This window comes from Eschrichtius robustus, chromosome X, assembly GCF_028021215.1.
Source record: "Eschrichtius robustus isolate mEscRob2 chromosome X, mEscRob2.pri, whole genome shotgun sequence".
NCBI lineage: Eukaryota > Metazoa > Chordata > Mammalia > Artiodactyla > Eschrichtiidae > Eschrichtius > Eschrichtius robustus.
Window position 1 is genome coordinate 108,353,337 of NC_090845.1, and position 26,654 is coordinate 108,379,990.

The 26,654-nt window shown below is 45.3% G+C and overlaps 1 protein-coding gene across 3 annotated transcripts in view; it reads left to right on the plus strand.

The window, feature by feature from the left end:
- Positions 1-1,209: 1,209 nt before the first annotated feature.
- Positions 1,210-26,654, plus strand: part of GRIA3 (glutamate ionotropic receptor AMPA type subunit 3) — a 286,920-nt gene continuing 261,475 nt past the window's right edge. The window contains exons 1-2 of one of the 3 annotated variants that reach the window (XM_068532557.1): positions 1,210-1,511; positions 2,682-2,840. In XM_068532557.1, the coding sequence (XP_068388658.1) occupies positions 1,421-1,511; positions 2,682-2,840 (250 nt within the window). In that variant the 5' untranslated portion in view covers positions 1,210-1,420. The remainder of the gene's footprint in view (positions 1,512-2,681; positions 2,841-26,654) is intronic. The other 2 variants (XM_068532558.1, XM_068532560.1) reach the window with 2 other exon arrangements.

The following is a 26,654-nucleotide window of genomic DNA, read 5'->3' on the forward strand; positions in this document are numbered from 1 at the left end:
TTCCAAGGTTCTTTCCTCCCCTTAGACAAGAAAGAGAAGTGAGGGGAATTAATGGCCTCTGCGGTCATCAGTCAGGGGCCTAGGCTGCTATGTCCAAAGGCAAGACCAAGGGAGCAAGGCAGCCAGGAACAGTTTCCTCTAACCTTAACTTTGAACCCCCACCAGTATCCCAACTCATTCCCACACCTCTCTCCTCCTTCGTTGTTGGGACTGGTTGTCCTTTTCATTAACCTTTTAGTTAACCCCTCCACGCACGTACTTCTCTACCCCCTCCAAAGCTGTCAGCCCCTCGCTGCCCAACACCGCCCTCTCCCCCCTCCCCCATAAGCCCGGCTCTGCGCTTGGGTCCGGGGAGGTCTCGCCTCCCAGAGCTGCGGGTGTGAGGGCTTCTTTACTCGCTCCCGGATCTCCGCTGTGAAAACTGAGCGGCATGGCCCGGGCATGCGCAGCATCTTCGGGCGCATTGTGATGGGAACTGCTTCTCTGAGTCTCTACAAAGACTCCAGAGTAATCACTCACTGCCCACCCCGCAAGACCCTCCTTCTTTAAGCCAGACGCACAAATGCACAGACAATGCAGCTTTTCTTTCTTCTTTTCTTTAAAAAGCTGGCTGTAGCTTGAAAGGCTGGCCCACGTGAGGACTAGTGTATTTCTATCGATTCCATCTCCCGTGTTGACAAACGCCAGCGCTGAGGCTTTGCAGTCCGCGGCTGCAGTTTGCAGTGGCGCTAAGCGGTGTGCGGCTTTAATTCCACGTCAGATCAACTTTGATCAATATCCCCCTACCGGCCCAATTGGAAGAGCCCAATTCACCGCCGCTGAGCCTTTTCGCTCTTTCCTTCTTTTTTTCCCCTCTTTAGACCCACCATCTTCTGGGGGAGAAAAGTCTCGGATTTTCTTTTAATTTCTTTCTTTTTTTTCTTTCTCTCTCTCTTTTGTTTCTTTGGGGGATTTGTTTGTTTTTCTGTGTTTTGTCTTTTTTGTTTTGTTTTGGGTTTTGGGTTTTGATTCTCTCTCTCTCTCTCTCTCTCTCTCTGTCTCTCTCTGTCTTAGAGATAGGGAGGGAGATCGCTTTGGCGAACCGAGCTTGCAGCCAATGAACCCGCCTTCCAGATTGGTGTGAAGACAGAAGTGAGGTGGGGGGCGGGGAGGGGGTGTGAGAGAGCCTGGAAGCGAGAGAGAGAGAGAGAGAGAGAGAGAGAGAGAGAGAGGAGAGAGAGAGAGAGAGAAGAGAGGAGGTGGTGGAGGAGGAGGACTAGTGTGGGGTGGAAAGGAAGAGTGAGCGAGAGCAAGTTGAGGGGAGGGGGTGAAAGAGCCGGCGAATTCTTTTTCTTTTTCTATTATTATTTTGAAGACTCCCGAGTTGCGCCCATGCTCTTGTCAGCTTCGTTCTAGGCGTAGCACGGCCAGGCAGAAGAAAATGGGGCAAAGCGTGCTCCGGGCGGTCTTCTTTTTAGTCCTGGGGCTTTTGGGTCATTCTCACGGAGGATTCCCCAACACCATCAGCATAGGTAAGCGCGAGCCAGCCCGCCGGTCGGGCCGGGCTCTCTTGCACCCGAGACCACTGCCCTGGCGTGGCTACTGCGGCCGCGGGTCCCTGTCCTGCATGGCCTGGGAAGGGACTGGGGACGGGGATCGGGCAGGAATCTCGGGGATCTGAGCCTCAGAGAGCTGGCTGGTCTGGGGAGCATCGGGAACCAGAGAGGTGATCTCCTGGGGCTTGGCGGGGTGGGCTGCCGCGTTTTCCGAGCCGAGCGGAGCAGCGGAGGCATGCCAGAGGCTGGGAGGCTGCAGCCGGGCGAAGAGTCACGGCTTTTCGGCTCGCTGCTCTGGACTTTGCCATGGCGTGCGTGCCGCCGCTGGAAGTTGTCCCAGGGTGATGCCGCCTGTCTGGCTGCGCCAGGGCGCGTAACCCGGTCCGGGGCGCCCTGTCCCGCGTCTCCGGGTCCCGGGAGACCGGCTAGCGCTGGGGGAGGTGGAAGCCCACCCTGGATTCCCCCAGACCCGGGCAGCAACCGAGGTCAGTGGCGGATGGGGTAGGAGGCGGGGGTGAGACTAGGAGCTGAGCCAGCGAGCGGCGAAGTCACGCAGACCACGAATTCGTGAATTGCCGCTGTGTCTGTCTGGAGCCCGGCTCCCGGGCGCTGGGAGGGAGTTCTCTCGGCTTCTCCCTGGATTTACTAGTCAAGAAGTTAGAATTATTGCTATTACAGAACCAGGCCCCTGTACTGTCAGGGGGGAGCGGGGGCCTGTGGGGAACAGGATGGGGCAGCAGGGGGAATGGAATTGTTTTTCTTCCCAACCTTTCCCTTTGCGCCAGGAAAAGATGAACCCGCTTGTGGAGATGGGAGGTAGCGGAGGAAGAGGGGAGAGGAAGCTACCGCCTGAGAAAGAACCAAGTCCCACTCTTGGTTCCATCGTCCTACCCCAAAGCAGCCTCCTCTTCCCTCTTTCCCCTTTCCCCCTTCTCTCCAGCCTCTCCTCCGACTCTTTAGAGGAAAGCTAGGTTTCTCTTGGCCAAAATTTGAGTTCACAAGAGTCTTCAAAGACACACAGGTTGAAAATCAATCATGATCATGCACCCGGGTATCACTGAGAGGTTATCGCCTATCTGTAGCTCCCCAGTTTCTAACCGCTTCTGGGGGGGACACAAGCCAAATCTTGGTTCCCTTTGCTTATAGGTGGACTTTTCATGAGAAACACGGTGCAGGAGCACAGCGCTTTCCGCTTTGCTGTGCAGTTATACAACACCAATCAGAACACCACCGAGAAGCCCTTCCATTTGAATTACCACGTAGATCACTTGGATTCTTCCAATAGTTTTTCTGTGACTAATGCTTGTAAGTAGATCCGCTTTTCCTCCTTTTGGGACCTGGGAACCTCATTTGCATTTTGCTTGTGGGACTTGGGGTCTGCGTAAGTGCTGGGGTGGTGATTGCCTTAGTAGACATTTTAGGGGCTCTAGTCAATCCAGGTTTCATGTGACATAAATCGACTCCAGAGGATCCTGCTGAGGGAGGGACTTAAGGCAAGTACACAAAACTCTGTTGTGAATAATGTTTCATGCAAAAGTTTCATTTTCCTCCCTGCTAAACTGGCGCTCCCTCCCCCGCAACCCCCTCCCTTTTTTTTTCCTTTGGCTGGGAAAGAAAAAAGAGAAAAAATAGCATGGTTGTTCAGGGAAATTTCTTCAGATGAGATTAAAGAAAGAAGCCTCTTGATTGAGTCAATTCAGGATGTGCATTACTTGACTGTTAAAGCTAGCACCTGGCTGTAGCCATGAGCTGAATTTGACAATCGCTTAATATATAGGAGCCAAATATGAGACATTCTGCAAACAAGTGACCTTAAGGGACAGATCAGGCTGGGTTACCTGGCCTCTTTCTGTCCTAGAATATCACCTTTCTTACCGAGAGAGCTCTGATAGGAACTGATAAGACTACAAACTGATTACAAGTGATGAACGCCTGGCAAACTGAGGGGAAGGTAGAAAGTGCTCAGGTGACTCTTTGGAAAGCTACTTCTGTTCTGTCTCCCCTAGTGTTGTTCAACTCCCCCCACCCCCGCCACTGTTAAGGACAACACAGTTCTTAACTTAGAGCAAAAGGTGGAAGGCGGAGGCTTGCAGCAGGAAAACCGAATACCAAAAGGGAAGAATTTCATCAGCCCCCAAAGCAGTTTCTGAAACAGCTAGTTGTGCCCTGTGATTGTTCCTGTGGAAAGGGGACATTTCATTTTGAGAAGTAAAACCACGGGAACCTAGATGACTAATAGCTTGTTGGACACATGTTTTTCTTGAATGTTTTATGAGAAAGACTGATAATTCTTCATCTGAGCTTATTTCATGAAAAGTTTTCACAACAATGAGGGTGAGGATGGCATAAATATGTTTTGCCTTTATGGCTGGTGTAGTTGGGAATTTTTGATTTTTGATTTTCTTTCAGGGGAGAAATGATGTTTATATTTGGTTGGGTGAAACTTTGTATATGACTTTCTTCAAATTCTTCTGCCTCAAAGGATATGTGATTTCCAAAAACTGTTGAAAGGGTCTCCAAGGGCACAACTTCCTTGGATTTGAAGACTTAGGTCAAGGGGACGGAGGTGAATTACTTTGCAAGAAATTGTGACAGTTATCAGCTTTAAGGAAATTTTACCTGAAGGTACAGATCCTTATATGAACATGTTCTGAGATACTCTGTATTTGACATTCTTTGGCTTTCCGACATTGACAAAAATAGGAGCTTATTAACTCCAGCTAAGTGTGAAAGTTACAAAATGTCTGTCTATACTTTGCATCTGATTTTGGTAATCCCAGCCTGTCTCTTCAGCACACTTACAACACACATCTGACTCTTAATCCTGCAGCCCTGAGATCTTGTCAAGAGGCCGAATTCCAAAGGCAGCTTCCTAAATATCAATTAGAACAGATTTAAAACCAAATACATGAAACTACCCAGATTTATTATTATTAATAATGAATCATGTTTATTTCAACTCACTTTAGTGTCTTTCCACTGATGTTGACTGAGATAAGAGTGCTAATTGATTTCTCAGGAATGACTAATTTCCAAGGTTTTTGGTCTTGCTGTTTATGGTCAAATCAGATTGACACTAGCCAGCCCAGGGCCATCAGAACGCTACTCAAGGAGCAATCAGGAAGTGATCCTTGCCATGTGAAAAGCTCAGGTTTGAGAACAGGCACTAAGTCATCTGTATTGGTGTTGAGTTGCCTTAATGCCTTACCTCTCAGGGCAATAAAGGGACAACCATGAAAGGAAAAGAAATTGATCAACCCCCCCCCCCCCCCGCCCGCCACTGCCGTTAAGTCCACAACACTTCATCTTACAAGCTTATAAGGCTGGGTTATGGCTGGGGGCTTGAAAGTGTGGCATAAGGGGTGTGGCTTACTGGGCAACAGGAAAGACAAAACAAAAAGGCGACCTTGCCCTTAGCTATGCCAAATACACACATATGCACACACTGACTCACACGGGAGAGATTTCCAGAAACCAGTGATGTGTACCCAGCTGCCTGTTGCACACTCAGACTTTACAGCTCAGAAGACAGAGGGGGAAAGCTGTCATCTTCTCCGGTCCCCGAAACAGTCCTCTCTGAATGTCACAATCATTGAATGGGGGCCAGATCTCAAAGCTGTCTCCTGGCAGCTGCTGCCTGTATGAGCAGCAGCTTAGTATGAGAAAGATGACTAGTCCAACCACCGTCTGATAGTCTCTGAATGCAGAAAACAATCATTTTACGGGGCCAGGGAAGCCCTGCAGGTGTATCTCATTTCTTTCCCTGGCCTTGATAGTTCTTTTTCTCATGGAAGTGAAGATCACATATCACAGATGTCGGCACACAATACTAGTTCAGCACTGGAGCCTGGCAGGTGACCCCTGGTTCCATTCTTACAATTTATTGCACAGAGAAAAAAAACCCCTGGATCCTCTAGCCTGCCCCTCCCTGGAGACTTAGGGAGAATTTGAGAAAACCCCAGATGAGTCCAAACCTGCTCACCCACCTCTCCTGTCTGGTTCAATATGGAATAGAATGGCAAAAATTAAAGAAACTTTCCCCTCTTCCCATTCAAAACTCCTAGTTTCAGCTTCCCCTAACACTACAATTGATCTCTTTCCATGATCTTTCCTGCACCCTCAATCTTGCGGCAGGCACACACTTTTGAGGACACAGGTATGCAGGTAAACAAATATGCCAAAAATAAACAAACGGTAATGCCTTCTGTATGTGTCCCTGCTCTCTGCTCTCCCTCTGCATCCCCTCCCCCAGTGTATTCAGAGAGTTTCCTTGCAATGAATCCCAGGCATCAGTTAAAGACTCTTCTTCACCAGCAACCAATTCTTTTCTGCACAACCCCCAAGAGGTTTGCTTAAGACAGACTCCGACTTCAATCCGCATCTTAAGAGGCAAATAAAAGCATCTCTGGCTTTGAAAGGCGGTTCATTTGGGATCTCAGCTCAGAGGTGAATTGAAGTTTATCGAAGAGACTCAGCTGATTTGGAGCACATGTTCTTATTTCGTAGGGATTAACTGAGTTTGCTGCTTTACTTTTCAATTTGGCTAGGTAGCCCCAGAAAGAAGCATGGTGTGAATATTATGATTTCAGGATACATACGTTCATACACACACACACACGGGCACCCATACACCCATAATCAGTACTTACGAAAAGAGGTGTTACACACGTTTTAAGTTGTATACACGTCTGTTCTTTAAAAACCAGATTTGATCATCGTAGGGCTTTGGGGAATGTGGCAACACCAAGGGACTGCTGGGTCCCATTGGTGTGGCTTTGCTGCCCTGGTTCCTCAGGAAATGCCTCCGATTCCCTTGAAGTCCCCTCCTGTGTCTTTCTGCTGTGCACTTGTAGTGCACTCCACACTACATCAGCCCAGCCTCTGCAGTGTCAGCTCATTAGCACACAGATCTCATATTCCCTCTCTGCACTGTCATTGCAAAAATTGCTGTTGTACACCTTTACAGCCAACAAATGTGCTCGTGGATTACGCGCTGTTTGCAAGAAGCAAGGAAAAGGCAAATGTAACCTTAAAGGTTATTCACCACGGAATTGTGCTCTTAACGCATTGGCTTAAATAAAAATCTGTTGATGGAGGCGTAATAGTGATGGTGGGACTGAGAGTGGGCCTTAGGAGTGCAGGCTCTAACGGAGCCCCAGGCAAAATCCCTTTTGCCGGCTAAATGTAACTCATCAGCTGCAAATTTTTATTCCATTCATTTTTTTCAAGCTATTTGAAATATACCTGCTAACTGAGAGCACGCTCCTTTTATAACTGAGCGCGTTTCGCTACCAAGTAAGTGTACTTAGCTGAGACAGGTTTCCCTCTCTTGCCCACAGAGTCACAATTTAAATTATCTAATTATTCTAACTGCCAGGATCCATTTAACGTTTGGGAAAGAAATGTCTCCCCTGATCCTATTCTCTGCTCTTTGGCGGGTTTTGTTTGTTCTTTTCATGTAATCTTTGGAAGCAGGGTGAAGACCCACAGTATCACGGCTCCCGCCTTCAAACAGATCTTCACACACTAACCAAAGTCAATAGCTCCAGCTCCACCTCCCACCCCCCCAACTCCCCCATCTTTGTGCCTTTGCCGCTCTCCCGCTCTCTCCTGGCCAGTCTTCCATAAGCTCACTGGCTTAGCTCACTTCTCAGCCCCTCTGGCCAGCTGGCTTAGACTACTGAAGCACGAAGAGGTCGCCAAAGATTTAAGTCACCTTCTCACAAGGTTTATTATGGGATTTTTTAAATCTATTTTTCACGTGGCGAGGAGGGAGGAAGGTGATGCTGTTCATTCTGGCCATAAAAATAGACGGCAATCAGCAGGCTGTAAAGGTGAGCTTCCAGCAAAATGTATCACCTCCCCTAGAAGGTGGCTTCCTGGTGATCTACTAAGGAGGGGGTGGGGGGCGGCAGGAAGGGTCTGAGGGGAAGGAACAAAGAAAACTACTTAGTTCTCCATCTATGCCTACTGCAAAATGAGCCACGGTTTTTCTTCTTCTCAGCAATTTTAACTTTCTTCCTTAAAATGTGACTAGTTTCTCACATCCCCCACTTCTGCCTCTATCCGAGGTCGTTTTCTTAATTCTGCATTTCCCTCCCTACTTGCCAAGACTGAATGAGAATAGTGGGCGCTGGTTGAGGTCTCTATTATATGTTTTTGGCTCCTGGTATATTTTTAAATTTCATTATTATGGGTAGTCAGAGGTGATTGGCTGGTTTCATTTTAACAGATTGAAAAATAAACGAAGCTTCTGAGGCATCGTTGTTAGTCTTCCTTTGTGGCTGAGAGATTTGTCATTTTTATACAACTGGCTAAAGGATGAAAAGACAGCATGGATTTTAAGAGAGGGCCAGAATTTTAGAAGGTAGAATTCATACCTTCAGGGGAGGAGGATAAACATGCTAATTCAGATGATTTAACTTTTAACTTCTTAGATTGAGACAGGAAATATATTTGAAGGACCTTTCAGAAAACTCTTCATCTTCTCAAAGGTCAGGGAAGTTATCTGCATACTTTACCTGGCCCATTAAAAAAAAAAAATCAAGTTTTGACTTTGTTCCTTTGGCTTTGATACTTTGGGTCTAATTAGATGACAGGTCCACAGGAGGGTGCAATTCAAACCCCAGGTTGGGGGGCTCCGGGCATTTTTCAGCAGGAGTGTGGGAGTTGTGCAGACCCAGAAGCAAGTCCCTCCCTGCTGGGGAAATGTCTGAGCTCCAGTCAGAGAGTGACAAATAGTCTCAGCCTGTGCGTGGGGTGAGCCTTGAGCCAGGGCAGCAGTCCCCGGAAGGGGTCGGTACTTAGCAAAAGGTTAACACGGACAGAATTTGTCCTCTTCTCACTTCTACCTCTTCTCTCGCCATCATTTTCCCCTCCTGCTCTGCCTGCCCAGCCCAGGCCCTTTTGCTGGTGTCCAACTGGCCTGTGATTCTGGTATCCCACCCACAATAAACTGACCTAGGGACTGTTTCCTGCTCTGGACTTTTCCAGACCTAATGCTCCTTCTCCATCAGAATATCTCTGTCCTTAGTCCATCCTCCTCAGGGCCTTTACTCTCCTTTGAGGGTGATGGCTTTTTATCTGATATAAGAATCTTGCTGAAAGTGGCTGATAAGGGGTTAATATACCTGACTGGGGAGTGTTTGCTTTAAAACCGGGGACTATGGGAACCATAATGCCTCAATTCCAAGCAAAGATACTCAAATGGGGGTGTTTCTGGACATGAGGTGCAGAGTAGCTGTTCACTCTACCCAAACCAGAGATCAGCTGCCCCTGGTCAGGGAACACCTCTATAGGTCAAAGTCAAAAGGTCCCTGCATGTGGTAGGTTTGGTGTAAGTACAGCCAAGGCATAGGGGAAGTGCAGCTTCACCATGTTGAACTTAAAAGTCTCTGTGGTAATTTGGGAAGCAACCAAAGGTCATAGGGATTCATTTTATTAAAGAAGTAAATATATACAGCTTTTTGTATGTTAATCATGCCTCAATAAAGTGGTTCTTTAAAAAGTGTAAACCTTTGGTATGTACTACCAAAAAACAAACCAAAAAAAGAGGCTGCTGTAGTCTGATGGTGCCTATGTGGGCATTGGCAGGGGATGCACTGGCATGGAAAGGAAGTCGTAAGAGGGGAGAAAGGTGGTGACGGAGCTGGGTCTCAGACTGAAAGCTTTCTTTCCCTGGGATGGCACGTAGAATGCAGTGATTATGAGGCAGTATCTACCTCTGGAGGGACTCGGAAGCCTAGCCGAGCAGTGTCTCCTCCCCACTCCCTCCATCCCTCCCTCGCCTTAGCTCAAGTATACACTCTGGCTTCCCTCCCAGTGGAAAGAGGCAGAATACAGTAAGTCCCCTACATACGAACCTTCAAGTTGCGAACTTTCAAAGATGCGAACGTATTATAAACCTATTACAGTACAGTACTATATAGGCAATTATGTTAGTTGGGTCCCTAGGCTAACTTTGTTGGACTTACGAACAAATTGGACTTATGAATGCGCTCTCGGAACGGAACTCGTTGGTATGTAGGGGACTTACTGTACTCTCCTCTGGATTTCTGTTTGAGCATTGGTCAGAGAAGTAAGTGTGTACAGCCCTCTGTCTGGACTTCCCTTCTCCTCAGTTCCTAACTACCACTGGCTTCTTTAGCACTTGTCCTCAACATGACCGTCATTTGCCCTTATTTGGAAGGGGGCATGGGGTTAAGGATAAGGATGAGGAAAGGAAACACAGCTGGTCATGACCCCTTAACCCTACAGGGCACAATTCAGCCTAGAACAGCACTTCTTTCATGTGCACACCAGTGACCTGGGGATCTTGTTAAAATGAAGATTCTGATTCAACAGGACTTCAGCGTCCAAAAATTTGCATTTCTAGCAAGCTCCCAGGTGATGACAGTACTGCTGGTACTCAAACCACTCTTTGCAGGGAGACTGTGATTACCAAAGAAAAAGTCTCTCCCAGACAAGCTCTTACCCACATGCCTTTCAAAGAAAGCTCTATAAGAGACACATCTGGCTCATTCTGACTCAGCGATGTCCCTATCATACTCCTAACCACGCTGTGTTCGTTTCAGCCGTGTCTGTAGGTGTCTGATGAGAGCATCTGATGAGAGCATCTACTTAGAGCTGCTTTTCGTAGGGAATTGGAATGGAGACTGGAAGGCAGGCTGAGAGAGGAGGTAGCTCATGAGCCAGGCTGACAGTATCTTGGCTTCTTGCCACACCCCAAAGTGTCCCTTTTAGAAACAACCTGCCCAAGAGAGCTACGGTTGGCATGCAGTTCCAACTGCCTTTCCACTTTACTTCTCTGGGTCAAGGCGTGCCAGAAGGGGGCATGTAGCATCTGCTCCTCAGCTGTCTGACTTCCCTTCAACAGGGTTAGAAACATGTACAGCACAACCCGAATTCTGTCTGGTTCCCTAAGAACCTGAAAAATTGACTCCATTTTCCAGGCCAGTGCCAGGCACTCATTGAGAGCTAGAGGGAAGGGAGGGGAAGTGGTGTCACTTTCTAACACATTTGAGCTGAGGACTGCTCCAGGGTAGCCATTGAAAGCTTACCCAGTGTCATTTGAGGACTGCCACCCTATTACCCCAGATATTGCCCCCCAACAGCCTGCCATTAGTCTGAAATTCCACAAATTCATTTGTTTGTGTTACGGCACCGAAGACCTGTGCTAAAATGCAAGCATGCTATCTCTGGAAGGGGATGAGTTAAATCCTTATCAGCCATTACTATTTCGACCAGAATTCTTTGATGAGATTACCACCTGTTACCTTGCAGGATCCTCAGAGGAGGTTTTGCAAGACGGGTAAGTGACCCAGCACAAGGGACCAGCCCAAGAGAGTGGGGCGCCAAATGCATGGTGGGCATTCAGGGGGCAGTGGGAGACTCTTGAAGATGAGGAAGAGTCCCTCAAATACACTTCACCTGGTTTGCAACATTTGATCTTCTCCATAGATAAAATCTGGTAGTTTATTCGCTAAGATTTTAGTTGCTTTTAACCCTCCAGGTCACAACTTTCCAATGGTAGTGGGCTTGCTGCCTCTTCCGTGCATGGTTCTTTGTTGCAACAGATGATCTCAGTCTCTGGATTCCCCATAATTACTGTGGGATACTTTCAGAAGTATAATCAGATTGTGATGGGGTGGTGGTGAGGATTCTTTTTAACCTTTTAGAAAATGTTGCCATCAAAAATAGTCCCCTTTCAGTTATCTGTGATTGACTGATCTACCTTGCCAATTACTCATTGCAATCAGGGCCCTCATCCTTGCTGCTACCCAGAAAGGGATCTGGCTGCCAGTAATGGATGAGACAGGAAGAGATGCAGGACCCAGCCCACAGAGGAATCACTGCGTGGATGTGGGTGTGGGTTTCTGTATGGATGAACACCTTTGTAAATGTAAGGTAGAAAGGCCACTAACATCCACATTCAGCCAGAACCTGTAATAGATTCTCAAATATTCTTATACCTTATTGCTATTTCCAAGGCTACTTGGTTATTTTAAAACAGTTTTTCTTGAATTAGACCACTTGCAGCAGAATCACCAGAGATGCTTGTTAAACATATGAATTCCTAGGTTACACTCCAGACATATTAAATCAGAAAATATAAGGATAGGCCTTTTTGACAAGCTCTGTGGGTGATTCTAATGCACACACGATTTGGGAATCACTACTTTAATTAGCGCTGGTAGAGCAAACAGAGATATATGGATTCATACTGAATATTTGTTGAGCACCCACTAAGCACGAGGCATTGTACCAGGCACTTTCACACACGTTACTTCTGTAAGTAAGTGAGGTGCTATCAGCCCATGCAAGCATTAGTGAGTTTGGCTCTCAGATTGGAAATTCAAGACTTGAAAGAACTAAGAGATTAACCTCAAGTCACAGTCTCTGAGGTAAACAAAGCAAAAATGTTCTTTGAGATGGTAAGTAGAGACAAGGAAATGATTTTCATTTTGACGATGCTTCTTCCCTTCTTTGCTTGTTAGCTAATGATTGGTCCTTAGCCATGCTACAAACTAGATGTCATGTCAAATGCCAACCCATTTGTTAAAAATAGACGCACTGCAATCAGTTTATATAGCATTCATTGTGCCATCCTTGCTATCAACAAATTTAACAGTAGGGCTGAAATAATAACTACCATTCACTGAACCTATGCCACGTGGAAGACACTGCACTAAGCATGGTACATGCCTTATCTCATGGAATAATCACAACATTGCTAGAAAGGAGCTACTCTCATCCCCATTTTATAAAAGAGGAATCAGAGGTGGTTCAAAATATCTACAAGCAACTAGCTCAAGGTCACACAGCTAGCTAATTAGTGGAGTCAGGGTTCTATCTGAGATCTTCCTGTCTCTAGAGTCTGGACTCAATTTCAACTGGGGTTGAAATCACAGATGATGACAGAGGCCAGGTGGATCACATAAATGTGGAAATTGGGCAGGTATGGAGTGGTGGGGCCTGTGGCAATCTGGAGACTCCAGGTCGCTGCCTGAATACATTCAAATCCGATGTTGTAAACCACTGTGGGACAAACAAAACACCTGCAACAGGGGTGGTAGGAGGTGGAAGGTACAAGTTTCGGGCCTCTGCACCACACCATCCACCTCCCCCTGGCAGCTAAGTTACTGGCTGAGGGAAGCTCTAGTAACTGAAAAAAACAGAGAGAAAAATCTCTGCTTAGTAAAAACCCTATTTTGACTTTTTCTTCTTCGTGTTCCGTCAAGGTACCTCAATATGGCAGAACTTTCCCTCCTTTGTCCTTTTGGCCTTACATGCATACACTGTATATCCAGTGGCCTTTCACGGTTGAGTGCCAGCTCAACTCTAATCTTCTCCCAGGCAATGCTGAGGCCTGCAGCAAGGTCAGAGCGCTGGCACAGAGTCAATAGCAAGTGCTCAGCAGGCCAAAAGAGGTACTTCTGGACGGTGCTATGGGGGAAACGGCTTAGATTCTGGTACATGCAAATCCCAGGTCTACAACTGGGAGGCCGCTGGGTCAAGTAAGGCTCTGTCAACATTCACCCAGGGTAGGAGCCCCCCATACACCCCGAGACAGAGGCTCACCAACTTTAGACAGGGGTCCAAAATAGAGATGCCTCACCAACTTTAGACAGGGGTCCAAAATAGAGATGTATAGTTAGTTGCTTGGAGTTGTAAACTGACCTAAGCCGACTGGTCATTCACAATCATTAGGTATATTTCATTGGATACCAATAGCCAGTGATTGTTAGAGTGAGGGCTATAGGTCTTCTCCCCATAACCTCACTACCAGGTGTAAAAGTAAACCTCATACAAAATTCTTTTTCTCATTAAAATAATGGCAAGCAGGCATAAAAATAATTGGACAGCCTGTCCTGTAGGCTCAGTCAAGTCCAGCTCCCTTTCCTTTTAGGTGCGCCAACAACACCTTGCACGAAGGTTCACCTGAGGCAGACAAAACAATACCCTAGTGGCAGGATGCAGCTAACCAAGAATCCTCATTAGTGGCTGCCCACAGGACTATTTACAAATTAAGCCTAGGGTACCATTCCAAGGGATAACACTATAGAGCTTGTTAGACCCTTATATCTTCTTTCTGCTAGTTTGGGAACACCTCTACCATATGTCTAGCCAACCCACATATGTTAAACACTACCGATTTCACCAATGAGAAATTTAATGTTAATTAACGAAGTCTCTGGTGTCCATTGAAGATAAAGATATGTGAAGTTCTTGTAGAACCACTTCTTGATTAGAATTATTAAATGCCAGATAACCACTCCTGCACTTTGTATTTCCCAATAAGGGTAACTGACCACCCCAAGGGTGGTATATTTGATTCAGACCAAATAACCCACATATATACCACACAAGTTATGTTGAAGTCTTGTAAAATCATTTACAGAAAATATAACATTTGAGATACCATGTTTCTTAGGGCCTTGGGAAGCAGTTAAAAGCGCAGGGGGGTATGGGGTAGAGTGGAATGAGCAATGGAGCAAGAATTAGGAGATCTGGGTTCCAGTCTCAACTCTGCCACCCACTGCCTGGATGACCTTGGACAAGCCACTCCGTTCTCTGGTTCTAGTTTTTATCATTTCTAAAATGAGGAGATTCATCTGGATGATCTCTGAGGAGGTTGCCATTTTTTACATCCCATCATTCACTCTTGTCCAAATCCTACCACCTCCGTTTCTAGTAACAGCCTCACTTCATTGCTTACTGAGGAAAGACCATCCAAAATGAAGCCCCTCAGATTCTTCTGCTACATCTAGAAACTTCTCATCATATTCATCTATTCTCTGCCTTTATAAGACTGTGATGAAACTACTGAATCCTTGAAACCGATGGACAGTACCTCCAGCCAGTGGTGGCTTATTCTTGCTTGCATCCTAGCGCTTCCACTTACTAGATGTGGAACCTTGGGGCAAGTTACTTAACTTGATTGTGCCTGATTTCCCAATTATAAAGTGGGGATAATAATAATCCTCACCTCATAGGGTTATTGAGAGTTTTAAATGAGATAATTCGCAAATCCACGTAAAATACTTAGAGTAATGCCTGGCACATATTGGATATTATTATTATCAACATAGTCATTAGTTTAAAATCCTTTGAGCTTTTTGTCCTAAAAACAGAAACGTAGTTTCATTTGAAAAGTAAAATCTCTTGTCACTTTACAGACCAGATTTCCTTCCTGAGTAGCTGCCCTCTGAGGCTTTTCACAGTTCTCAGCTCTGCCCCAAACCCAAGATTATTTTCTTCTGCCAAGAAAGCCATCTTGGCACACCTTCAGATCAGCAGCCCACCACCGTGACCCCCTACACCTCTCACCCATGCATCCAAATTTGCCCACCCAGTTTGCCTCTTGTGAGCAACAGCTACTCAGATATCCTGCGATCAAAAACTCTGAGATGCATTTTTCTGCATAATTGAAGGACTACAGGTTCAAGGGAAGACTTAGAGTCTTCTTCCCCAAATCAACTCTTCATCTCTAGTTCCATCTGCTGCCAATCACACAATGAATCATCCTTTCTGTTCTTTTGTGACAATCCATTATCCAAACAGTACGCAAGTGGTCCCCCTGACTCCTGAAAGGCTCAGGAGGCATCCACATGTCCTCTGACAGTTGATTCAGGAGAAGACACTTGGGCCAAGCACCCAGCGGACTGGCTCTGCAGCAAGGCCCTGGAGCTTCTCTTAGAAATGGAGCTGCCCACGGAGGGACACAGGGAAGAGCAGCAAGGAACTGCTCAGGGCCTCCCCAGAGGAAGCGCCTTCATTTCCTTGGGCATTAGTGAGATTTCTCCGTGGGTCCTGGAGTCACGAGCCCCCAGGGAGCTGAGGGTTGAGGCACTTCATACTACCCATTCTCCTCTAGAGCGAGCGCTGCCCTGGCACGTACACATGGCATACGTCTTCCCCTGGGCCTTCCCATTTCCTGGTGACACTTAGCATTTGACAATCACTTTAGTACCTTGCCATTCAGATGGTGACAACTCAATGGAAATCCACTTCTGGCACATCTCTGAGTCCAGTCCACCCTTTGACTAAATATCACAGCCTCTTACAAGAGTTTGATCCACATTGTGCAAGAGTTACTAAGAGTGTCCTTTGATCTCCTGGTTTCTGCCAGTCCCAACTCTTACTGTCCCCAGTTCTTCCCTCTACTGCCTGTAGAGCTGTAGAATATAAGGAGAAGTCGAGAACAATGAGGAAAGTTGAGCTCTCTCCTGGGTAAAGAGAACTGGAGCTGCCCAGCTCTTTATACACTCACTCCTGGCCCTTGGGTTTGGCACCTAACTCTCTGGAGCAAGGTGTTGCTGTTTGACCCTTGCCTAGTAGAAGGCTGTTTCTCCTACTTAGTTTGGGAGCAATCAGAGGGCAAGGAACGGCTCTAAACTGGACTGCCTGCATTTGAATCTTGGCTCTGTCGCTTACTAGCTATGTGACCTTGGGCAAATTACTTAACCTCTCTAAGCCTCAGTTTCCTCATTTGTGAAATGAAGGTGATTATAATAGTAACTACCTTATAAAGTTGTTGTGAAGATTAAATGAGATTATCCATGTAAAATATTTACCATGATGCCTGGCGTATAGTAAGTGTTCAATAAACGGTAGCTATTATTAACAGAGTACTGAGGTGGTTGGTAAGTGGAAGAGAGGAATAGAATTCATCAAAACCAAACTGAACAATAGATTCTTCCCATCTATGGCCATCCCTAAAGCCCTGCAAACTAATTTTTACCCTCTGAATCTGTAGCTGGAACCAGGCCAGATGGGGTTATCTTTGAGTACTCACAGTGCTGCCTCAGGCATAAAGGATTCGCTTTGGGGCAAAGTAAAGGAGAAAGAAACAATTGACTTGATGCCCCAAAAAGCCAGAGAATACACACCACTATGTTTAATCTGGCCGTCATTGAGTGAAATTGTCTAGAAAGACATGATCTCTTCAATTTTTTTATCTGAACAAGATATGCTTGGGATAAAGCAACATGGATATGATAACCTTGGCACTTGCTGGCTGGAAGGAAAGAACAACCTTTTTTCAAATGTAAAGTCTATTTTAATGTGTTTGAAAGTGGGAGAGTGGAACAGCGGATCCTGGAATCTTCACTTAGACAAGGTAAAATGTGAGGCCAGTTGAGCTCTCCCAGCCATGATTTTTCTGAGTTCTTTTAATTAAGGATGATATACGGGTGGTAGTTTAGAGCATATCAATTTGAGTGGATGGATTTTCTTCTTTTGATATTGCTAGCCTAAGTCAGACCAAAAATAGCATAGGAAGGAGATATGCAAAAGGTTAAAAGAGAAATCTTGCTAATGTGATTTTCCAGCATTTCAGTCTCCATTCTCTCCAGAGCAGAGGTTAAGTGCTCTGCTCCGTAAGCACAGACTCACTAGTAAGGATCCCGCTCAGGACCACTAGGCAATGCGTCTTTTTCTTGCCCTCTCCTCTGTATGCTGGCCTGATCTACCAGCATGCTGTCTCCAGCAGGCCCAAACCTGGGTGATGACCAAAAGCATTTTTTTTTCTCCTTCATATCCCAGGGTGCCCTTGCTCCACCTGCATCACCTTCTCTTCTCATTTCCTATCTAAGCCCACTGCTAGGTTGCCTCATGGGATCACTGACTTTTTTTCTCTCAGGTGAGGAAACTAAGGAACAGAGAGGCTAAATAACTTGCCCAAGGTCACACAGCCAGTAAATGGCTGGGCTGAGATTATGATGCAGGCCATCTAACTCTTGGCACTTCTCTAAGATGTCTTCCCAACATAATCCTTCTTCTTTTAACTTTCACTGCTACATAATGATGTTATATATGAAAATAATGTCAGTCCTGTCTTTTTTAAATAGGTGGCAGAGAGGAAGAATAAATTCACAGCAAGTGAATTGGAAACGCAGTAAAGCATGAGTTTCAGGGACCACAGTTAATGGTATCTTCCACTTAGTGCCTCCAACGTTAACCTGTCATTTTCCCATCCTCTGATTTATAGTCAGGATGAGCAAAACAAACTCTTGAAATCCTGCTATAGATCACAGACTATTGGAGGTAGATCAAGTAGTTCTAGTCCAACTACCTCATTTTGTGGATGAGGAAAGTGAGGCCAAGAAAGGAGAAGAGGTTTGCCAAAGGTGATGCATCTCCCTAGTGGCAGAAGCAAGATGAGAATCTAGACTGCCAGATTCCCAGAGCAGGGTCTTTGCCACCATATTTTGGAACAGCAGGTGTTGTACTAAAGCAACACTACAAATTTTATTATGTTACCATTTACTCATATCTTTTTCTTCTCTAATTGTTTCATGTATATAAGTCATAGTACCTCAACTAGATTTTTTTGAATGTAGAACATTTTTTATGATTATAGAAGTTAAAATGTAAAATTAATTCATGCTCATTGTAAAAAAAAAATTCAAAAAAATAAGAAAAATTGTCCAAGTAGAGTAAAAAAAATCACCCCAAATTGGGTTTTACCATATGTACAGATTTGTATCCTGCCTTTTTACTTTATATTATAATAGGGAACATTTTTCTGGACCTCTTAAATGTTCTTTGAAAATTTGATTTTTTAAATGTCTATAAATTATTGTATCACAGTGTCATTTTATTTTATATATATATATATATATATATGTATGCAATGATTTATATAACCATCACCCAATTTTATGCGTTTAGGTGGATTCCCAGTTCACTGAGGTTTATAATTATGTCCCAACTTCCTGTCATATCTGCATCCTAGCACATGTCTGAACATACAGTAAATATTTAATAAATACTTGCTTACTGATTTGTTGCCTTGACATTTCTGGAATGACCATTATTCTTCCAGCAGATTGGGCAACCAAAGTGAGAACTTGACATTCCAACCTCCTTAAGGTACATGTTATATAACTCAAGACAAGCAGTATAGCAATAGTGGTTATGCTCAGAAGTCAGACTCTCTGGGCTCAAATCTTGGATCCATCACTTTCTAGTTGTATAGCCAAGGATGAGGAGCTTAACCCCTCCAAGCCTCAGTTTTTCTGTCTGACAAACGGGGGAAATGGTAGTGCCCACCTCATGAGGTTGTGGTAAAAATTAAATGAGAAAATATGTGGAAAGTGCTTGGTATATAGTGAGCACTCAACAAATATTAGTTGCCATTATTAATATTATATAATATTATATATATTACATTCCTTGTCAAACGAATAAAGCACCAGACTTTGTAGACAGAATACCTGGCTTCTCGTTCCCTCTCTGCTGTTTTCTGGCCCAATGACCTTGCATGAGTTCTTTTACTTGTCTAGGTCTCAGTTTCTTCATCTACAAAATGGGAATAATAATACCTGAGCTGTGTACCTTACAGGGATTTTATGAGGATCAAATGAGAGAATGAATGTGAAGGTGCTTTGAAAACTATGAAGTCAAGTATGATTGTTAGATATGTAAAGTAAGATGTGATGTATGGTTGTTGTAGGTAGGACTAGCGATGCAGAAGGTACAGGAGACCAGGCTGAATATGCTGAGCCCGGAAAGATGTTTCTAAAATTGAACCCCTGGTATGGGAAATAGTGACTGTTGGAGAGAGAGGGAACCTTATAGATCATCTAGCCCAACATCTTAATGTTATAAGAAAAATGATTCAGAGACGAGAGAGCTTGAGGTCACAGAGCTAGTCCCAGAAATGGGACTAGGACTCAGGTCTCCTGATTTCCTGAGCAGAGTCCTAAAGCAGTCACTGCAGCTCCTTCTTTATTGGCCTTTGTCTAAAAAGGGATAAGGAAAAAATCCGGTTACTTGTGGAAGTCATGTAGGTAGCAACTGATTAATTGGGGGTTTATTGCAAGGACACACCCTGAATAGCATAGCTCTACTATATTTTTAAATGCCAACCTTATTCCAGGTAAGGGAGAGAAAGTGGGCAAGAAGGTGATGGGAGGGGGCATCTCAGTCAGGTGGGTGAGTGCCCTCAGAGTTGGCCAGGTTCCCAAGGGACTTCTGTTGTCCCCAGAATGACCGGAACAGCAGATGGCCTTTCTTTGACTGTTAATATTTATCTTTGCAGTCAGTCCTCAGTTGTGTGATTTTGAAAAACTTGGTAAAGCAGATGAAATTGCCAGTTGCTTGAAAATACAATTGCCAATTGTTTGAATGAAGTAAATTGATTATGGCCAGAGGACTATTTGTTTGATGCTGGCAGGCATACAGCCCACGTCAAGCAGGAGCTGCAGCGCTGATGGCAGCTGAGATATCGCTGCATCCCCTGAATTATATCCCTCCAGGTACTCGGTAAATATATGTGTTGGATACTTTCATCTTTACGCTATTTTAGCTGAGATGAGAGCACATAAACACTTCCATCTGACAACCTTTTCAAGTTCAACACCACAGAAGGTTATTTAAAAAAGAAACAAGAAAGGAGTTTTTCAATAGCAGGCTCCAAAGGTGACTAAAAATGCCATCCAACAAGGCAGCCCGTTAAGAAATGTAGTGTGAAACGTGTTAATACGATAAACCCAAATGAGGTCTCACTATTCTTAGCTGCAGAATTTTGGCTGCCTTCCCCAGCTGCCACTGTGGCCCGGACAGAGCCCGTCAAGGTTTACTCCCTACCCCAATCCTCAAGTGCAATCCATCCTCCCGTCAGCTGAAGGAGACCCTACTGCCAGAGGCAGCTGACCCTCAGCTTGTCCTCCACACAGCTCCTGCACAGAGGGGCTCCCTGCCTTAGCCAGGAAGCACTGGGGGAAGGGAGGAGAAAGCTGTTAAAAGCTCTCTATCCTGCGGCAGCGATCGCTGGCTGCTGCGCGTAAAATGTTCACCGGGTGAAGGCCAGCCAAAGTCGGGCCTCCTGTGTCTGGAGTAAGTGGCCGTAGTCTGAAATCAGTAAGATGGACGGAAGGTAAAATGACCTTGCTTATCAAGCCCTCTTATGCTAGAACAAGGGGCTCCCCTTGAAATTGGAAAGGAACATACTTCAGGCAAGTCAAAGGCAAGCCTACTTTACACAATGGGAAGTAAACATATGGAACCCCTTAGCCCAGAGTTGGTGGCAGCTGAAAATACACATACAGTCAGAGAAGGTTCAGTACATTCCTGCTGTCTGGGGACATCTTTAATCTCTGAGCTCAAAATCAGTCAGGACAACCAGATCCTCTGCCAGCCTTAGTGAATGAGTCCTGAAGATATGGCCTCAGAATTGTGATTGTGTTTTCCAATTAAGCTAGAGAAAAAAAAAAGTGATATTTAGGGTTGGTTGGCTCAAACTGAGTTGCTAAAATCTCTGGTTTGTTCAGAGTTAAATTCTTCCACACGCATAAGGAGGCAATATGTTATGGAAGAAAAAACCTTGCCCTTGCCCTGTCACTACTAACTAGCTATGTGATTGCCTCTCTCTGGGCCTCACCTTCTCCCATTTGTAAAATAAGGGCATTAGACGAGGTGACCCACAAAGGTCTCTTCCAGCTTCAAATACATTTAATTCAGATGAGATCACAATGTTCCCTTGGAGGGTTTTGGAGGGGCTCAGCACCTTGCCTTGCCCTTCTTTGCTCAGGAGCGCAGGGCCTTCAGGATGCTCTGAACTTGCCCCAGACTCCACCGAGATGTCTCACTCAAGACTGGCATCCACAGCAGAGAGCGGTGCAATGGGATTTATATCTCCTGGCCTCTCCCACTCCTCAAGCCTCCAGCTGCCTTGTAAGGAGGTAGAACTGGTTCTGTATGGGGCTTTGGTTTGGTTCAGTGCAATAGGCAAGTTCGGGTTCCAAGTGTTAAAGGCAACATTGCGTGGGCTTTACAGCTAGAGCTGACCTGAGTTAGAACTCTGGTCCTGCCACTTCTGGCTATGTGACCTTCAGCAAGGTACCTAAACACTGTGTGCTTCTGTTTCATCTGTGGGCTGACGGTTACAATACTGCCTCCCTTCCAGAGTGCCTGTCAGGATTGAAGGAGAGAATTCACATCAAATGCTCAGCACAAGGCCCAGCACGTAGTAAATGCTGCCACCAGTGGGCATACTTCTCTACTCTCCACTAAATAGATGTTGAGGTAGAAATCAAAACCAGTAAAATCCATCAATATTGAGCTAATAATCAAGGCCATAACGTTTAAGCAGTGGCAAATGATTCGGCTTTTCAGAGCCCCCATGTTTTGGGCCCTCTAACAGCATATTTGCAAATAAACAGGGGCATTCCAGAAACTTCACAGGGCAACAAGAAAGCTATTTCTGGTGGCATTTGGGTTACCCTCCAAATCACACTACTAGGATGGATGGTACTTTCAACTCCCTGCAGAGCCAGCCAGGCCTATGGGGATCCTGCAAGGGAGGCCGACAGAGAGGGAGGATCCAAAAGGTGACTCCTTGATGGGGCTCATTCACTCATAGTGCTGAACAATGTGTTACCTTTCCTGTTCAGGGCGTCAAGTTAAACTGTGAGGTGAGAACAAGGCCGCTAAAGTTGCCACTATCTCCTCCCTTTTCGGGTTCTCACTGGGCGAGCCCCATGGAGAGAGGACAAAGAGAGAGGCTCAGCCTGGGTGTGTGCAGCTGGAAGACGGCAGCTGGAGACCAAACTCACTGTAGAGACAGGAGGAGCTGCCCTTTTGAGATAAAATAACAAGATGAAGTTGAGATGGGGTGGCATCAAAGACGATGAAATATGTATAGTTGATTCACTTTGTTATAAAGCAGAAACTAACACACCATTGTAAAGCAATTATACTCCAATAAAGATGTTTAAAAAAAAAAGATGATGAAATTACAAGGAAGGTTAATAAAGTACCATTCCTTTATTCCTCAAGCCCTGTCTTCTGCTGTGTGGCTGTGCATTTGGGGGATGACAGGGAGGTGGGAGCAGGTGGCATGGAGAACCCGATTCTCTTCATACAGTTCCACTTGACCATGGTCAAGAGTGCCAACTTTGACCTGGAAACCCCACAGCTCATCTTACACAGGTTACCTAAAGGTAGTTGCTCTTCTTAGGCTGTTCTGAATGAGAAGCCCTCAATCTTTGGGAGGAAAGACCCAAGTAATTAATTGGGATACATGCATGAACATATCTATGTCTTAAGAGCTTAATGGACCGAGTAAGGAAGTAAAGAGACAGAGATCATCCCTCAAGGTTTACCAGGCATGCGGGAGGGTGAGAGACACGGTGGCCTGTACTGACAGGTGGCACGTTACCAGGATGATGGCTGGTGGAAAATCCACTTCACAGTAAGGTAGGCAAGGTAGCTATTATGACTATACCCCTTTCACAGTTAAAGAAACTGAGGCTCAGGAAACTTAAAGCATTGTTACCAGTAAGTGGCCGGGTCAGGACCCAAATCTATCTCCTAATCTTATGCTCTTCCCATTCACCATGATGTCTCCATTTAACTAGCATTGTAAAGGTTCCATCGAAGCTATTTTTCCAGATAATTGAAGCACACCTCTTTCAGCAGTGCAAGTGCTATTTTTATTTTAACCATTTTTAAAGAAAAACTTTCTATAATGCATCCCACACCTCCACGCCTTATTATGCAGAGGATACAGATTACTGTGCTTTTAATCTTCTACTTTCATAGCCTTCTATCTCCTCTCTCACTGTGAGGCTGACAACGTTCAATACTTCTTAGGTTACTGAAGATAACATATTAGAAATGGGGTGCTCCTAGAAGCGGGCATACTGAAACGTGACAGTTGACAGTGAGGGAACAGCATGCAGAATCACCCGTCATAAAGGTACGGCAGCCTGGGGCTATTTAGTGCAGGGACCAGTGGGCCTGAGAGGCCAAACAGCCTCACGGACAACACAGCCAGCATCGGAGCTGGAGCTCCCAATAAAGACCCAGAATTATCAATGGAAAATGGAATTGTGTTGCTTCTACTGCACTGGTGTACCATGGGGAAAGGATGATGGGAGAGGTCCGTCCCAGCTGGGAGGAGAACTTTTTTCACTAATACTGTTTAGAACTGCCTGTTCATAGTGATAATAAAAGGTACTTTTAGACAATTTATTACTCTCCTTAAATTCTCTACACACAGTGCACCCTCTTGTTGTTTGCACATCGGGCAGACCACTCCCGCCACCCTCACCTTGGTGTGCCCCTCCTCTACTGTGTTTAAAAAGTCAGGGAGGGGGGTTTTCCATTTTAGAAAGATCTTCATCTCAAATGGCTCAAGAGTTGGTGTGTCTAAAGGGGCAAATCTTCACTGATCTGGAAAATGTATCCCCATGTGAGATGCATGGCAAATTACTGTGCGTTTAGCCTGTCACTTTCCTTTCCTTGTCCCACCTGTAATTTCAAAGAAAAAAAAAATCCCTATGAGGAAACCCACCACAGATTGCCATCCTATTGGCCTGCTGCAATTACTTGGATCTTTTCAAGTTCCAATCAGAATGGGCTCTGCTTTGCCTTTTCCACCTCTGTCTCCTCTGACCCGGCAAAGTTTCCCATCTTTCATCCTGTCACTTAGCTAATGGTGTGTGTCCCCCCTGCATACATTCCAGAGTTGCTGGCTTCTTTCGCTAGTGGCGTCGTCAGCGAGGTGCTCGGCAGATGGCTCGCTGGCTGCCGTTCTTGTCCCCTCACTGCAGCAATCTGTTGTTCTAAATCAAAATGTTAATGAAAAATAAAAGAACACAGTGCCAATGTCTGTCTGATTTAAATTAATATAGAGTCATACCTTTTGAGGCAGATTTTACTGGCACAGGGTTCCCCATACAGGCTACCCATGTTGGCTCTTTCTTTCTCTCTTTAATTAAAATTAAGCACTTTCATTTATCTGAATCTCTCTTGGTACCCCCAACCTGTTCTCTTTAATAATAACAAAGGCCTAACGAATAGTCCATTTCGGTGATCCAGGGAACGGCATCTCACCTGGCAGAACATAATTTTGAGAGATATTATATGTGATGTCTAATTATAAACATACTTTGATTAGATACTGTTTTCAAGACTGGAATGACATGTTTACTAAACGCTTCGAGTGCAGCTCTAAGTTAGGCATGTGCTTATTGAAATCTCTTTGAATCCATTTGTTTTAAAACTGCTGGCAAAATCATTGCTAATTTACTACTTTATTTACAAGGGCCCTTCACGTTCTCCTTACTCAGCACAGTATTCATTTCTGCTGCAGCAACAGGAAGGACCACTGCCCTCTTTGGGGAAAATGTGTGCGTCTGCAGGATTATCTATGCAACACAAATTTCAGCTTCAGTTTAGAGAAGAAGGGATCACAATGATGTTGATGCACGTGGCTGAGGGGAAATCGCCTCAATATTTTAATTTGCCCCGATTTCTAGAAACCAAAAGAACAGCAGTTTCAAAGGACTGCAGAAGACCACACCTTCATTTGTTCGTCCTATGACTCCTTTGTAGATACTGCTGGGAAGGGGATTGGGAGTAATAGGAGCTAACACAGTGCCTCCTCCAAACCAGGCATCCTTGTAAGTGATTTATATTTATTTACTCTTTCAATCATCAAAACAATGCTATGATTTCCGTCTATTTCACAGGTGAGGAAGCTTAGGCATAGAGAAGTTAAGTAACTTGCCTAAGCCTACACCACTAGTAAATGCCAGCCGGAGATAAACAGTCAGCCTGGCCCCAGAGCCTTTGCTTATTATAACCACAGTACCGTGCTATACTGTGCTGGAGGAGCCGCAAATTCCAGTCTCCTTGGAAGTATTGTTTTCTTTCAGATCCGTAGGAGGTTTTCTTTGCTCCAACTGCTGTGCAAGTTAGAATTAGGTTTTTACTTCAGTGGGGCTTGCCATTAAGACTAAGGTGAGTCAGGCAAGTCAAGCAAAGGCAGCAGGCAGGCAGGAGAAAAGCCTGGTTTTCAGGAGGGAGGTGGGGTGCTAATCATTAGGTCAATCATCTCAGTGCTGTGCACTCATCCACCCAACAGTCCTGACAAGGAAAGGCCAAAAGAGGGTACGGCCCACAGAGCCCCCATCTGCACCAGTTGACCAGGTAGGGACTCTGCGGAGACTCACCCTTTGGTCACCTGGCTTCTGGCTCAGGCCCTCCCGCTACCTACAGGGAGAGCCACCGCACAAACCAAACACCACTGCAGTCCAGCCTTTCTCCTGTTGCTCAAAAGGCGTTTCAGCTGGAAACACAAACAATAAGAGTTGGTTCTATTTAAATATATGCATTCTGGGCCTACGGATTTACTGGGGTATCAAGTTGTTCAAAAAAAAAGCCCCTAGCGGGAAGGGATTGAGTAGAGAGGCAGTTGTTTCCCTTGCTAAACCTCACTTTTGTAGTTGTATTTTCCTGGCCTTACCGGGGACTAAATGAAAATATGAGTTTGGAAAAGGATATTACTAAACAGCAGGGTATGTTAAACAAAACTCTGGACTGGGAGCCAGGAGTCCTGGGTTCCAGCTCCAGCTCTATCTCTAACCAACCATGACCTCTCCGGCTCTTAGACCCTTTGTAAAATTAAAGGGTTAGAGTGAATAGGCTATGGGGGCTTTTCCAACATTAAATATTGTCTGATTTTAGCTCCCCTCCCTTTTAACGAATGATGATTCTCCCTTGAGACAGAAGGATACTCAGAGGATGATTTGACCAAATGAAGCAGAGATCTGCGCTATTTTGGGGGTGTTTCTGAGCATCCAACCCAGACCACTGGAGTCAACAACTAGATTCCCTTTTCGGCCTCATCTCTTTCAGTTGATATCGCTGGGTAATTGCTCACCCCCTCTGAGTCATCAAATCATAGGCTCGTTGAATCTCTAAGGATGGAAAGGACCTTAAAGGTCAGCTTTTGCCATCTCCCTTCAGGGCTAGGCTCCCCTTTGTCCAAACACAACCAGTCTAAGCATGGGACCAATGCCAGCTTTATACATAAGCAGAAGAGCTGCTGCTTACCTGACTGGATATCACAGGTGCTGGCATGGCCCCCCCGGCCCTCACCCCCAAACAGCTCTTCCTTCGGCTCACTGATGCCAAAAGCCCTTTTAACAGAGGGCCTGGACTCTTATTCTACACTGAAAATATATAAAAGATACAAATCTCTTTGGAAGAGGTGATGCTGTCTAAATTCATAGCATGATGCATGTGACTCACATAGATTCTATCACGAAAGCAGATTTCAATAGGAAAGAGAGCCCAAAGATATAGAATTCGTGAAGAGAGTGA